This window comes from Carcharodon carcharias, chromosome 34 (genome assembly GCF_017639515.1).
Source record: "Carcharodon carcharias isolate sCarCar2 chromosome 34, sCarCar2.pri, whole genome shotgun sequence".
NCBI classification, from domain to species: Eukaryota; Metazoa; Chordata; class Chondrichthyes; order Lamniformes; family Lamnidae; genus Carcharodon; species Carcharodon carcharias.
In genome coordinates, this window is record NC_054500.1 from 19,175,380 (window position 1) to 19,187,933 (window position 12,554).

The 12,554-nt window shown below is 49.7% G+C and overlaps 1 protein-coding gene across 6 annotated transcripts in view; it reads left to right on the plus strand.

The window, feature by feature from the left end:
* The window catches only part of mark4b (MAP/microtubule affinity-regulating kinase 4b), a 242,384-nt gene that overhangs the window by 36,875 nt on the left and 192,955 nt on the right, over positions 1–12,554 (plus strand). For all 6 annotated transcript variants that reach the window (XM_041179273.1, XM_041179276.1, XM_041179275.1 and 3 more), the window contains exon 2: positions 11,610–11,807. In XM_041179273.1, the coding sequence (XP_041035207.1) occupies positions 11,610–11,807 (198 nt within the window). The remainder of the gene's footprint in view (positions 1–11,609; positions 11,808–12,554) is intronic.

Below are 12,554 nucleotides of genomic sequence, written 5' to 3' on the forward strand. Positions count from 1 at the left end.
ATCGTGTTCAGCAGGTTGCGAGGGGGTGTGGTGGTGGGCTGGGGGCAGCGTTCAGCTCTCTGAAACAGCTATCCAATTAAGCACCCTCCCTGTAACCCTGCAAATTTCTCCCCTTGAAGTGTTTATCCAATTCCCTTTTGCAAGTTACTATTCAATCTGCCTCCTCTGCTAGTCCAGGCAGCCTGTTCCACAACAACTCTCTGCATTAAAATCAAATTCCTCTGGTTCCTTTGCAAATTACCTTAACTCTTTGACCTCTGGCTAGTGACAGTTCCAATATTGATAGGCTTTCTCCCTATTTACTGAAACTCCCTATAATTTTGGTCACCTATTAAACCTCCTCTTAACCTGCTCTGCTCTAAGGGGAACAACCCTAGCTTCTCCAGACTCTCCACATCACTGAAGTCCCCCACCCCTGGTAATATTCTGGTCAGTCTCCTCTGCACCCGCTCCAAGGCCACGGCCTCCCTCCTAAAAGGTTTGTCAAAACGGTCGCTCGATAGTACAGAACTTGCATCTTGCTGGAAAGAGAGACTCATTGCCAAAGCTTTTTCCTCTTGCACTCATCAGGACAAATGCAAGAATACCAAATTTCAAATAATCCCAGCAATTTATGCAGCAGGAGGAAAGTTTGCTGATTGGCTGGCAAGCCAACTCTGATTGGCTGAGATGTTGCTGTGGAGAAAGTAACGGGGAACTATAGGTTCCCCCAGGCTCCTGGGTAATTCAAAAAAGGTGCAAGGCTTGAACATATTCCTTTTGTTTGCAGAGAATGGATCCCTGTGTATGAATGTATGTGACTTCTAGCAACTGTAAATGAGCCACATTATGAACTCGACTGATTATCTTAAGTTGGTCGTTAGTGTAGCTATTAGCACACTCAGGATTGTTCAGTAAGTGCTGCCCAATCGCAGGATCACATCTAACACTAGACGCTTTGTTGGGGGTTTTGCAAGTTGATCAAGTATGGTCTGTATTCTGCCTTTTACGAGCAGTTTGATTCAATCAACTAGCCGCTGGGACAAAGGGCTCTAGCATTGAACCGGCACTGAAATTTTTCTGTGGTGTTGCTCAATTATGTGGTTGACTTTGTGGGTTGATGGCAGCTTCTTGCGAGCGGATCTAACATAATTTCTCAACATTTCTAAAACACACACACACACACACCAGCGAATGGATAGTCAGCCTCGCCCTGATTAGTTTGGGTTTTCTTTGCAGTTGGATTGGGTTCACTGCAAGGTTATGGGATCTTGTTCTGCTTTGGCCTTGGATGGTCTGGGGAAGTGCAGGTGTTCAACTTTACCTCCGCCTCTGGAAGGAAAAGACTTCAGACATTGTTCCCCATAAGCAAAACAATAAAGTGATTACACACAAACTGCCTTCTCTAATGGAGGCAGCGACAGTCCCATCATAACAACTTTTACGCAACAAAACCTCCAGGGCCACTACACAGGATACAACAAAATTTGACCAATCTCCAAAGAGCAGTAGAAGGAACTTGAATTTTTATAGCGCCTTTCAGGGCCATGGGACGTCCAATCCGAGCACAGCAGGATCCCAGTAACGATGATGATGTCGGTCTGAGGGGTAAATATTAACCGGGCCACTGGGGTGAAGCGAACACCAGTTTGCATTTATATAGTGCCCTTGATGTAGGAAAACACCCCTAAGGCTAGGAGCACTATCTAACAAAGTTTGACGTTGAGCCGTGTAAGGAGATATCCAAAAGCTTGGTCAAAGGGGTCGGTTTTTAAGTTCAACTTAAAAGGAGAGAGGTGGAGAACTGTAGGGAGGGAACCCCAGAGCTTAGGGCTCAGGCTGAAGGCACGGCCACCAATGGCAGGGGCTTGGAAATTGGGGATGCGCAAGAGGGCAGAATTGGAGCAGCGCAGGGATCTCGAAGGGCTGTTGTGCTGAAGGAGGCTACAAAGCTGGGGAGGAGCGATGGAGCACCACACTGCACGGTACTGCCATTGTGAATCACGTGCATTCTGACAGCACTTGGCTTTGTTCCACCCTCTGACGTTCACATAGTTTCTTGCCCTCCTTCCTTTGAGAGAAGCTGCTTTGCCTTCCAGCAGCCTTGGGCTTCGAGTGACCGACACCCAGCTGAGCATGTGAGAATGGTTGAGGGAGGGTGTACTAAAAAGGGGCAGCACCCCTTTAATGTGCATGGTGGTTGGGGGTGGGGGGGGTGGGGTGGCGGCGGCGGGGTGGGGGGGGATGGGGAGAGGGACTGCCCCCTGGAATGACCTTCAACTACATAAGCCCAGGGCCACATAACAACACGGACATCCCCCACTAAATGTGTCAGGTCTGTACATTCGCCAGAAATAAGCTTCTCAAAATTAAACCTTTGGAAAGAGTGAACTGCTTGAGATTTGCAATGTGATTGGGTCTTGCCTTGTGTCACCTGTCACGTTGCTCTCGGTAAGTGGGGTAAAATGTCCAACTGGGCTGGTTGCCATGGCGATGCAGGCCCTGTTAAGAGCCTCCTGTCCCTATCGATCTTCAGGCTAAACGCGTTCATTGATTTTATTGAGTGCACTTTTTTAGCGCAGAGCCAGATGTGAAGGTTTGAGTCTTGTCTGGCTGGGCCCTGGAGGTACTCAGCCAGTAGTCTGTCTGGTCTGGGCTGAGCGTGGGAGGAGTAGGCCCCGGGGAAAGGCCATGAAGCTCACCCATGAAATTGCTCCCCTAGAAGTATTTTCTACATTTTGCTAACAAGGGAAAAGAATTTCTGTTCATAAAGTGCCTCTTCATATCCGCAGGATAACCCAATACCTCTTCAAATTGAGCTCGTAAAACTATTTTCGTAGCGGGTTCACTGTTGTCTCGTAGTTGAATAAACAGCTCAGGGTGTCAACCAAAGTTCAGTGGATGACGCTTCCACCTCTTAAGTCTGAAGATCATGTGCTCGAGTCCCACTCCAGAAACTTGGAGCACAGGAATCTAGGCTGACACTCCCAGTGGAATGCTGCACTGCCAGAGATGCTGCCTTTGGAAGGGACAGGAAACCGAGGTCCTGTTCGCCACCCCCCCCTCCCCACTGGCGGATATAAAAGGTTCCACGGCCACCATTCAAAGAAGACCAGGGGAGTTCTCCTCAGTGCCCTGGTCAATATTTATCCCCCAATCACCACCTAAATGAAACAGGCTCTCTGGGTGTAGTTATATTGGTCTTTGTGGGAGCTTGCTGTGCGCAAATTGGCTGCCGTGTTTACAGTGAGCACATTTCAAAAGTACTTCACCGGCTGTATTGGGAAAGACGTTATGAAGGCGCGCCATAAGGTCCCACCAAAAACCATGAGATAAATAACCAGTTAATGAGATAATAAAACCATGAGAGAAATGACTAATGAATCTGTTGTATGACCTTGGTCAGGGCAAGAACGTTGGCTTGGACACTGAAGAGGCTGGAATTCGAGGAGTGCAGGGATTTCGGAGGGTTGTAGGATGGGAGGAGGTTACGTAGACAGTGAGGGTAGAGGCCGCATGGATTTGAGGATTTTACAGTTGAGTTGTCAGCGCCCCGGCAGCCAATTGTTGAACTGAACAGTTGTAGCACAGAAGGGGGCCATTCAGCCTGTCACGTCTGTGCTGGCCCCCTGAAGGAGGAATTCACCCTAGTGCCCCAGCTCGGCGGAGCACAGAGGCGATGGATGACGTGGATTTAGGATGCGTTAGAGCAGCAGAGTCCACAGAGACTTGGGTCATTTTTTGAGCGAGAGCAGAGGCTGTCTGCAGGTTGACCAAGTCCTAGCGAACAGGCAGGGAGGCAAGTCCTCACTCAGTGTGATTGCCTTGTAGCATTCTGAATGTGAGAGAGAGAGAGAGAGAGAGAGCCGGGGTGGGAGGGTGTGCCTTTGTCTGAGCCGCTGCCTGTGCTCTGGCTCCCTAATTACATTTTGGAAGCTCCTCTCACTCATCAATCTCTGTGCGAGCAGCGAATTGTTAATACTATCAGGCCTCGCAGCTCGTGTGATCAATAGCTGTGCCCTTGTGGACGGTGGGACTGGTTAGTAGATCCTGATTTCAGTCCAAGCGCATTCCCCAGGAGTCGGACCCTGGCGCCGAGGCAAGTAGGTGAGTGAGATATCATTGGCTCCGTAACTTCTTAAAAAAGTATTTGCATCTCTTAAAGTGCCTGATCGGTGAATGCTACGTCCACCAGCTGCTCCAGTTTGCCCGTGTCAGCTTGCATTTATATGGCACCTTTCACATGATAAGATTATACTGAAACCAAAGAGCACCGATGTAAGGTAGTTGGCCAAAGATCCAGAGGGGGGAGATAGGAGTTTGTTTTTTACGCACCAAGTTGTTGTGATCTAGAATGTGCCAAGGCAGCTTTACCACTCTCCTTGTGAAGCGACATGTTACAATAATACAGCACAGAAGGAGGCCATTCGGCCCATTGTGGGTGTGCTGGCTCTGCGGACGAGCTAACCAATGAGCGCCACTCACCACCAACTCCCCCCCCACCCCCCAGCTCTTTCCCTGGAGCTTCTGCTATTTCTTTCCCTCACTTTTTAAAGCATTTATCCAATTCCCCCTTTTTGAAAGTTCCTATTGAACCTGCTTCCACCGCCCTTTCAGGAAGCGCCTTCCAGATCACAACAATCTCTTGAGTTTTCGTTTTCAGTTTCCTCATCTTCCCCTCTGGTTCTTTTGCCAATTATCTTCAGTCTGCATCCTCTAGGTTTTGCTGTGATGCTCCTGTGAAGCATCTTGTGACTTTTTTAATGGTGTTAAAATCGCGATATCAATGCAAGTTTCTTATGTAGAAGGTACAAGGGCACCTGGTGCACAGGAACATCGCCACCTGCAAGATGCCTTTGGACAGGCGATTTTCTAAGCAACTGTGACGATGTGGATCACACTCGGCTTGTCGTGTCTGCACTAGGCCTCTGAGGGAGCAGTTCACCTGGTGCCATGGGTCAGCATATGAACAAGGAGCAGGAGGAGGCCATTCAGCCCCTCAAGCCTGCTCCGCCATTTAATAAGATCGCAGCTGATCTGATAGGAACCTGAAATCTGCGTCCCACCTACCCCCTCGCTGACCAAGAATCTATCACCTCAGCTTTAAAAATATTCACAGACTCTACCTCCGCCACCTTTTCAGGAAGAGAGTTCCAAAGACTCGCAACCCTCCGAGAAAATATTTCGTCTCATCTCTGTTTTAAATGGACGACCCCTTATTTTTATGCAGTGACCCCTAGTTCAGCGGGCACACGGACGACGGATAATGGGGATTTCATTTCAATTTCAATTTAATTTCCAATTGCTGCAGTTTTGCTCGCTCTTGTCACCTACCTGTTTGTAACATTAAACTTCCTAACTATGTTCGTGTCATTGGCAAATTGGGATTTATTTTATTCTTTTCATGGGATGTGGGCACCACTGGCAAGGCCAGCATTTGTTGCCCATCCCTAACTGCTCAGCAATTTCAGAGGGCATTTAAGAGTCAACCATGTTGCTGTGGGTCTGGAGTCACATGTAGGCCAGACCGGGTAAGGGGACAGCAGATTTCCTCCTCTGAAGGACATTAGTGAACCAGATGGGTTTTTACAACAATCGATGATAGTTTCATGGTCACCATGACTGAGATTAGCTTTCAACACTCCAGGTTTTATTAATTGAATTTAAATTTCTCCAGTTAGACAGGGTTGTAAAGAAAGCTTTTGGCAGACTGGCCTGAATAAATCAAAGTATTGAGTATAGGAGTTGGAATGTTATGGTGAGGTTGTATAAGACATTGGTGAGGCCAACTTTGGAGTATTGTGTCCAGTTCTGGTCGCCTAACTACAGGAAGGATATCAGTAAGATTGAGAGAGTGCAGAGAAGATTTACTAGGATGTTGCCGGGTCTTAAGGTGTTGAGTTACAGGGAAAGATTAAACAGGTTAGCACTTTATTCCTTGGAGCGTAGAAGAATGAGGGGAGATTTGATAGAAGTTTACAAAATTATGAGGGGTGTAGACAGAGTAAATGCGAGTGGGCTCTTTCCACTTAGATTAGGAAAAGTAAACATGAGAGGACATGGCTTTAGGGTGAAAGGGGAAAGGTTTAGGAGGAACATTAGGGGCAACTTCTTCACTCAGAGAGTGGTGAGAGTGTGGAACGAGCTACCATCTGACGTGGTAAATGTGGGCTCACTCTTAAGTTTTAAGAATAAATTGGATGGATACATGGATGGGAGAGGTCTGGAGGGTTATGGACTAGGTGCAGGTCAATTGGATTAGCGGAATAATATTTCAGCACAGACTAGAAGGGCCGAATGGCCTGTTTTTTGTGCTGTAGTGTTCTATGGTTCTATGGATTTGAACCCATGACACCAGGCATTAACCTGGGCCTCTGGATTACTAGTCTAGTGACATAACCACTATGCCACCATCTCCCAACAGGTGGTTTTCTACACCAATGTCTGCGTTGTTAATAGATACAGTGGATAATTGAGATCCCTACACAGGAACCCATGAGGGCACTACTCATCTCGCATCCTGCCCATTAGAGTACCCACACACTACCCCTGCCAGTGTCCTTCTGCTCGGCCGATAATTTGTCATCAGTTTCATGACCTTTGACTGTAGGTAACGGATGCCAGGCCAGTAGAGCTGAAAGAGGTCAAGGAAGGACACGTGAAGTTTTTAAAAATGCAGAAGGCAGTGACCCAGAAATTGGGTTGGCAAACACTTATTCTTTGAGATTGCAATGGGGACTGGGGAAGCTCCCAAGCAGGCAAAAAGACAGTGAGGGAGATGCCCCACTGAGTTGAAGAGCCACATGGGAATACAGCAGAAGCTGAACAGCCACCTGGGGGCAGTAGAGTCCCAGGAGACATGGGACAAGTTGGGGGGTGGGGGGTGGGGATCCCTTTCCCAAGGAGAAAGGGAAGGAAATGTAACCCAAAGTGGGCACTACAGGCGGAGACCCCAAGAGGGGGAAATCCATGCAGAGTTATCCACTGGTAACTCAGCACCCTCAAGTTTTCAACTCCAACAAACTCAGCGGTGTGGAGGCCTGGCCCAATACAGGAGAGGTGCACGAAGCAAGTCCAGACATTGTCTCAGGCCTTAAAATCAAGTTCTCCACTAACCTCCTATAAGGAGCCTCTTAATGAGATCACTCAAGTTCTGTCGATGGGTCATGAGGACTCGAAACGTCAACTCTTTTCTTCTCCGCCGATGCTGCCAGACCTGCTGAGTTTTTCCAGGTAATTCTGTTTTTGCTTTTGTTTTGGATTTCCAGCATCCGCAGTTTTTTTGTTTTTATCTCTTAATGAGGAGTTTTATCAAATGCCTTCTGGAAGTCCATTTTAATAACCTTTATGCCACTATTAGCACCAGCCTTAGTCTTTAACGCTATCATTACCTCTCCCTTTGTCTTGTGTCCATGACATCTTTGTCAAATCTCTCCTGAGCTCTCACCTATCCCCTGACCTTCTGTCTCGCTCCAGCCCCTCTTAACCGGGATAAAATCCCTCACATTTCTACCTCTCTTCAGCTCCGAAGAAGAGTCATCCCAGGCTCAAAACATTAAACTCGGTTTCTCTCCACACAGATGCTGCCAGACCTGCTGAGTTTGGCCAGCATTTTCTGTTTTAATGTCAGGTTTCCAGCACCCACAGTGTTTTGCTTTTGCTTTTAACCATTGGCATTCTGCTGCCCACTATTTTAGTCACCTCTTCACACAAAAAAAAACATTCACTCAGGTTCAGCTAGCACGGCCTACCCTTTACAGCTCCCCACTGGCTCTCCCTTATCAGTGAAAATATTGTTCAAAGTGCCTAGTTACACTGCCCTTAATCGTAGATATGTGCAATTTCCTGCCACAGATATCGGTCTAACTGGTCTATGCTTTCTTGGGCTCCCACCCTCACCTTAAACAGACGAGTGACCGACGAAGCTGGGGGAAGAGTAGGGGAAGGGGAGCAGGAAAGAGCAAAGCTGCAAAAAAAAAGCAAAGTAAGGTTCTGAAGACGGAGACGGGGCAGGGGGCAGATAAACACTCGCGTTGTGAGTTTGTCAAAAAGGTGCTTGCCACCTTGTCAGGGATTCTGTAAACAGCCCGGTCTGTGCAAGCGTTAGCCCAGGGACAGCCGGTTAATGATTCATACAGAGATCCATCCGGAGCAACACAGGGAAACCACCCCCCCCCCCCACCCCCCAACCTTACCCTTTGCCGTGTTGCTAATCTCTGGTTTCTGAAAAAGAGCCCCCTATCGCAGGTAGCGATTGGACATAGAGGCAGTGCTGAGGGAATGAGATTGCTGAGCCAGGTCAAGCTTTGCGGTGAAACGAGGGATGTTTTGTGGAACTCTGAGTCGGTCCGAGGGAAAGGGGGTTGGGGGCGGGGCGGGGGGGGGGTGGGTGTTGGAATGGGGGTTTGGATCGGTCTGAACCAGAGCCCCAGACACTGACAGCCGCAGGGGCAAGTGCAGAGCAAGGGTGTAGCTGGGTTCGTGTTTAATGGGGACCCAATTAATGTTTCCACAACAACCTCGGTGTTTGAAGCTTTGCGGTTGGTTTACGATCCCATGGCTTTCGATTATGTTTCAAGGTTAAATGATGAGGACAGGCTACGTTAACCCAGCCTGAACTCCCTTGAATACTAATGATGTGGAGGTGACCTGATCAGAGTAATGAAACATTCGAGGTTCCAGATTTAGATAAAAGCGAGAACTTGCACTTGTATAGCACCTTTCAAAACCCCAGGGCGTACCGAAGTGCTGTACAGCCAACGGTGCCCTTTGTTGACACGTAGTCCCTATTGTAACGTAGTTAGGGTTGCCAACTGTGATTAAATGTGTTCCTGGAGGTTCCATCACATGACTCGCCCCCACGCTCCAGCCATTAGTCGGCCAACACGTCCATCCTTGTGACGTACGGCCTTCCTACGCCAATCAGAAAGCAAAAAGACTCATTACCCTATTAGATGATGTTTGACTGTCAGCCAAACAGTTCTCCCCACCCCCCACCCAACCGTTTTCAATATTTTTTTATCTGGTAAAGAGAAACTTTGAAAGAAAATGACCAACAAATCTTTTTTAATGTCCCTGTGATTTCTCTCCAGGGTGGCCCACAGCAGTGACCTGGAGATTGATCTTCAATTCCTGGAGACTCCAGGCCAGTCCTGGAGGGTTGGCAACCTTACATATAGGAAATGCGGCACCCAGTTTGTGCACAGCAAACTCCCACAAACAGCAAAGCAAAAATAACCAGACGATCCTGGTGGAGCGATTAAAATCGGGGGATGATCTGCCTAGACCAAAATTAGAGGAGTGCAAATATCTCGGAGGGTTGTGGGGGCTGGAGGAGGTTACAGAGATAGGGAGGGATGTAGGGGCTGGAGGAGGTTACAGAGACAGGGAGGGGTGTAGGGGCTGGAGGAGGTTACAGAGATAGAGAGGGATGTAGGGGTTGGAGGACATTAGAGAGATAGGGAGGGTTGTAGGGCTTGGAGGGGGTTACAGAGATAGGGAGGGTTGTAGGGCTTGGAGGAGGTTACAGAGATAGGGAGGGGTGTAGGGGCTGGTGGAGGTTACAGAGATAGGGAGGGTTGTAGGGGCTGGAGGAGGTTACAGAGATAGGGAGGGTTGTAGGGGCTGGAGGAGGTTACAGAGATAGGGAGGGTTGTAGGGGCTGGAGGAGGTTACAGAGATAGGGAGGGTTGTAGGGGCTGGAGGAGGTTACAGAGATATGGAGGGTTGTAGGGGCTGGAGGAGGTTACAGAGATAGGGAGGGTTGTAAGGGCTGGAGGAGGTTACAGAGATAGGGAGGGGTGTAGGGGTTGGAGGAGGTTACAGAGATAGGGAGGGGTGTAGGGGTTGGAGATGGTTACAGAGATAGGGAGCGGTGTAGAGCTTGGAGGAGGTTACAGAGATAGGGAGGGTTGCAGGGGTTGGAGGAGGTTAGAGAGATAGGGAGGGTTGCAGGGCTTGGAGGAGGTTACAGAGATAGGGAGGGTTGTGGGGGCTGGAGGAGGTTACAGAGATAGGGAGGGTTGTAGGGCTTGGAGGAGGTTAGAGAGATAGGGAGGGTTGCAGGGCTTGGAGGAGGTTACAGAGATAGGGAGGGCCGAGGTCATGGAGGGATGTGAAAACAATGGTGGGAGTTCTCAGTCAAAATGTGGCTTGACTGGGAGCCAATGTAGGACAGCGAGGGGTGAAAGGGAAACAGGACTTGCTGCAAGACACGGGCAGCAGAGTTTTGAGTGGCCTCAGGTTTATGGAGGGTAGAATGTAGAAGACCAGCCAGGAGTGCGATGGAAAGGCCCAATACTGCGGCCCTTGTGTGCAACATCGGCCGCTTAAGGTGGTCTTTGTACTTTGACATGTGGCTGTTATGGAGGGGATCAGGGGCTGAGCACAGTGCAGCTTCTAGACTTCTGCTGTGTTGAGGGGTTCATCACTGGGATGTGGCTGGGCCTCAGCCAGTTAGGGGAGAGTTAGAGCTGGCCCATCATTCACAGGAGGGCCTGGGATTGGGCTGTGGACGATGGTCTTGCGAATGCCAAGGGGGATATACAGGGAAGGAAGGAGAGGGGGGAGAAAGCAGCTGGATAATTACCCATTTAAACATAGTGATTTATCAATGCTTGAAGAGCTGCATTTATATAGCACCTTTCAGAACCCCAGGATGTCTCAAAGGGCATTGCAGCCAATGAAGCGCTTTGTCAAGTGGGAGCCACTGTTGTAATTTCGGGGGAACATGGCAGCCAGTTTGTGCACAGCAAGATCCCACAAACAGCAATGTGAAAGTGACCGTGATTATCTGGTTTTTTTTTGTGTGTGTGACGTTGATTGGGAAACGAATATTGGCCAAGACAACGGGGAGAACTCCGTCCCCTCTCTTTGGAAACAGATGATGTCCGCCCCGAATTGGCAGAAGAGATTAAGGCCTTGCCTGTGAGGCAGGCACTCCCTCGGTAATTGTGCTGGGAGTGCCGGCCTGGATTTTGTGCTCAAGCTTGTACAGTGAGGCTTGAAACCTGGTAACCTGTGAGTCACAGCTGATGTTGGATTAGAGGCAGGCCTGTCGAAAGAAGCGGGTTTTGAAGAAACAGCTGGATGATCTGATGAAGGGAGGATCTATGATTTGTTGGTCTCTGATAGGCCTACCTGTATCCTCCGGCCCCACAACCCTCTGAGATCTCCCCACACCTCAGATTCTGGCCTTGTGCGTCTCCCCGGTTTTAATCGGTCCACGGTTGGCAACCGTGTTTTTAGCTGTCTAGGCCTCACGCCCTGGGACTCCCTCCCTAGCCCTCTCCACCTCTCTTTCTTTCTTCTCCTTTAAGACTCTGCTTTTTTTTTTAATATATTCATTCACAGGATGTGGGTTTCGCTGGCTGGGCTTACCTCTTAGAGCCTGCCTCCTTGACCATGCTTTTGATCACTTAGCCTACTATCTGCCTATGTGACTCGGTGTCAAACTTTTGCTTGATAACGCTTCTGTGAAGTCCGTTGGGAGGTTTTAGTTTATTAAAGGCGCTACGTAAATGCAAGTTGTTGTTTGAGCTGGCGATGTCCTTCCTCGAGGGTCAGGCACTGTCGGTGGTTAAGAATCGAACCGGCCACTGATTGTCTCCCCCACCTCTCTGTCTCCTCAGCACTCGTCCCACATGGAGAACCGCTCGGAGAGAGGCTCCACCTGGTCCAGTCGGTCTCTGGGAGCACGCTGCCGGAATTCCATTGCCTCCTGCACCGACGAACAGCCTCACATTGGGAATTACCGGCTGCTCAGAACCATCGGCAAAGGAAACTTCGCCAAAGTCAAACTGGCGCGGCACATCCTGACCAGCCGGGAGGTGAGGGCACCCAGGGCTCGATCGCGGACTGCTCCTGGGGTGGATGGACTGGGAGGCAATCGGGGCTCTCTCTCTTTCTCCCCCTGCCTCCCTCTCTCTCTCTGCCCCTCTCTCTCTCTGCCCCTCTCTCTCTCTGCCCCTCTCTCCCTCTCCCTCTCCCCCTCTCTCCCTCTCCCCCTCTCTCCCTCTCCCCCTCTCTCCCTCTCCCCCTCTTTCTCTCTCGCTCTCTATCTCCTGTCTCTCTCGCTCTCTATCTCCTGTCTCTCTCGCTCTCTATCTCCTGTCTCTCTCGCTCTCTCTCTCCTTGTCTCTCTCGCTCTCTATCTCCTTGTCTCTCTCGCTCTCTGTCTCTCCTTGTCTCTCTCGCTCTCTGTCTCTCCTTGTCTCTCTCGCTCTCTGTCTCTCCTTGTCTCTCTCGCTCTCTGTCTCTCCTTGTCTCTTTCGCTCTCTCTCTCTCCTTGTCTCTCTCGCTCTCTCTCTCCTTGTCTCTCTCGCTCTCTCTCCTTGTCTCTCTCGCTCTCTCTCTCCTTGTCTCTCTCGCTCTCTCTCTCCTTGTCTCTCTCGCTCTCTCTCCTTGACTCTCTTGCTCTCTCTCTCCTTGTCTCTCTCGCTCTCTCTCCTTGTCTCTCTCGCTCACTCTCTCCTTGTCTCTCTCGCTCACTCTCTCCTTGTCTCTCTCGCTCCCTCTCTCCTTGTCTCTCTCGCTCCCTCTCTCCTTGTCTCTCTCGCTCCCTCTCTCCTTGTCTC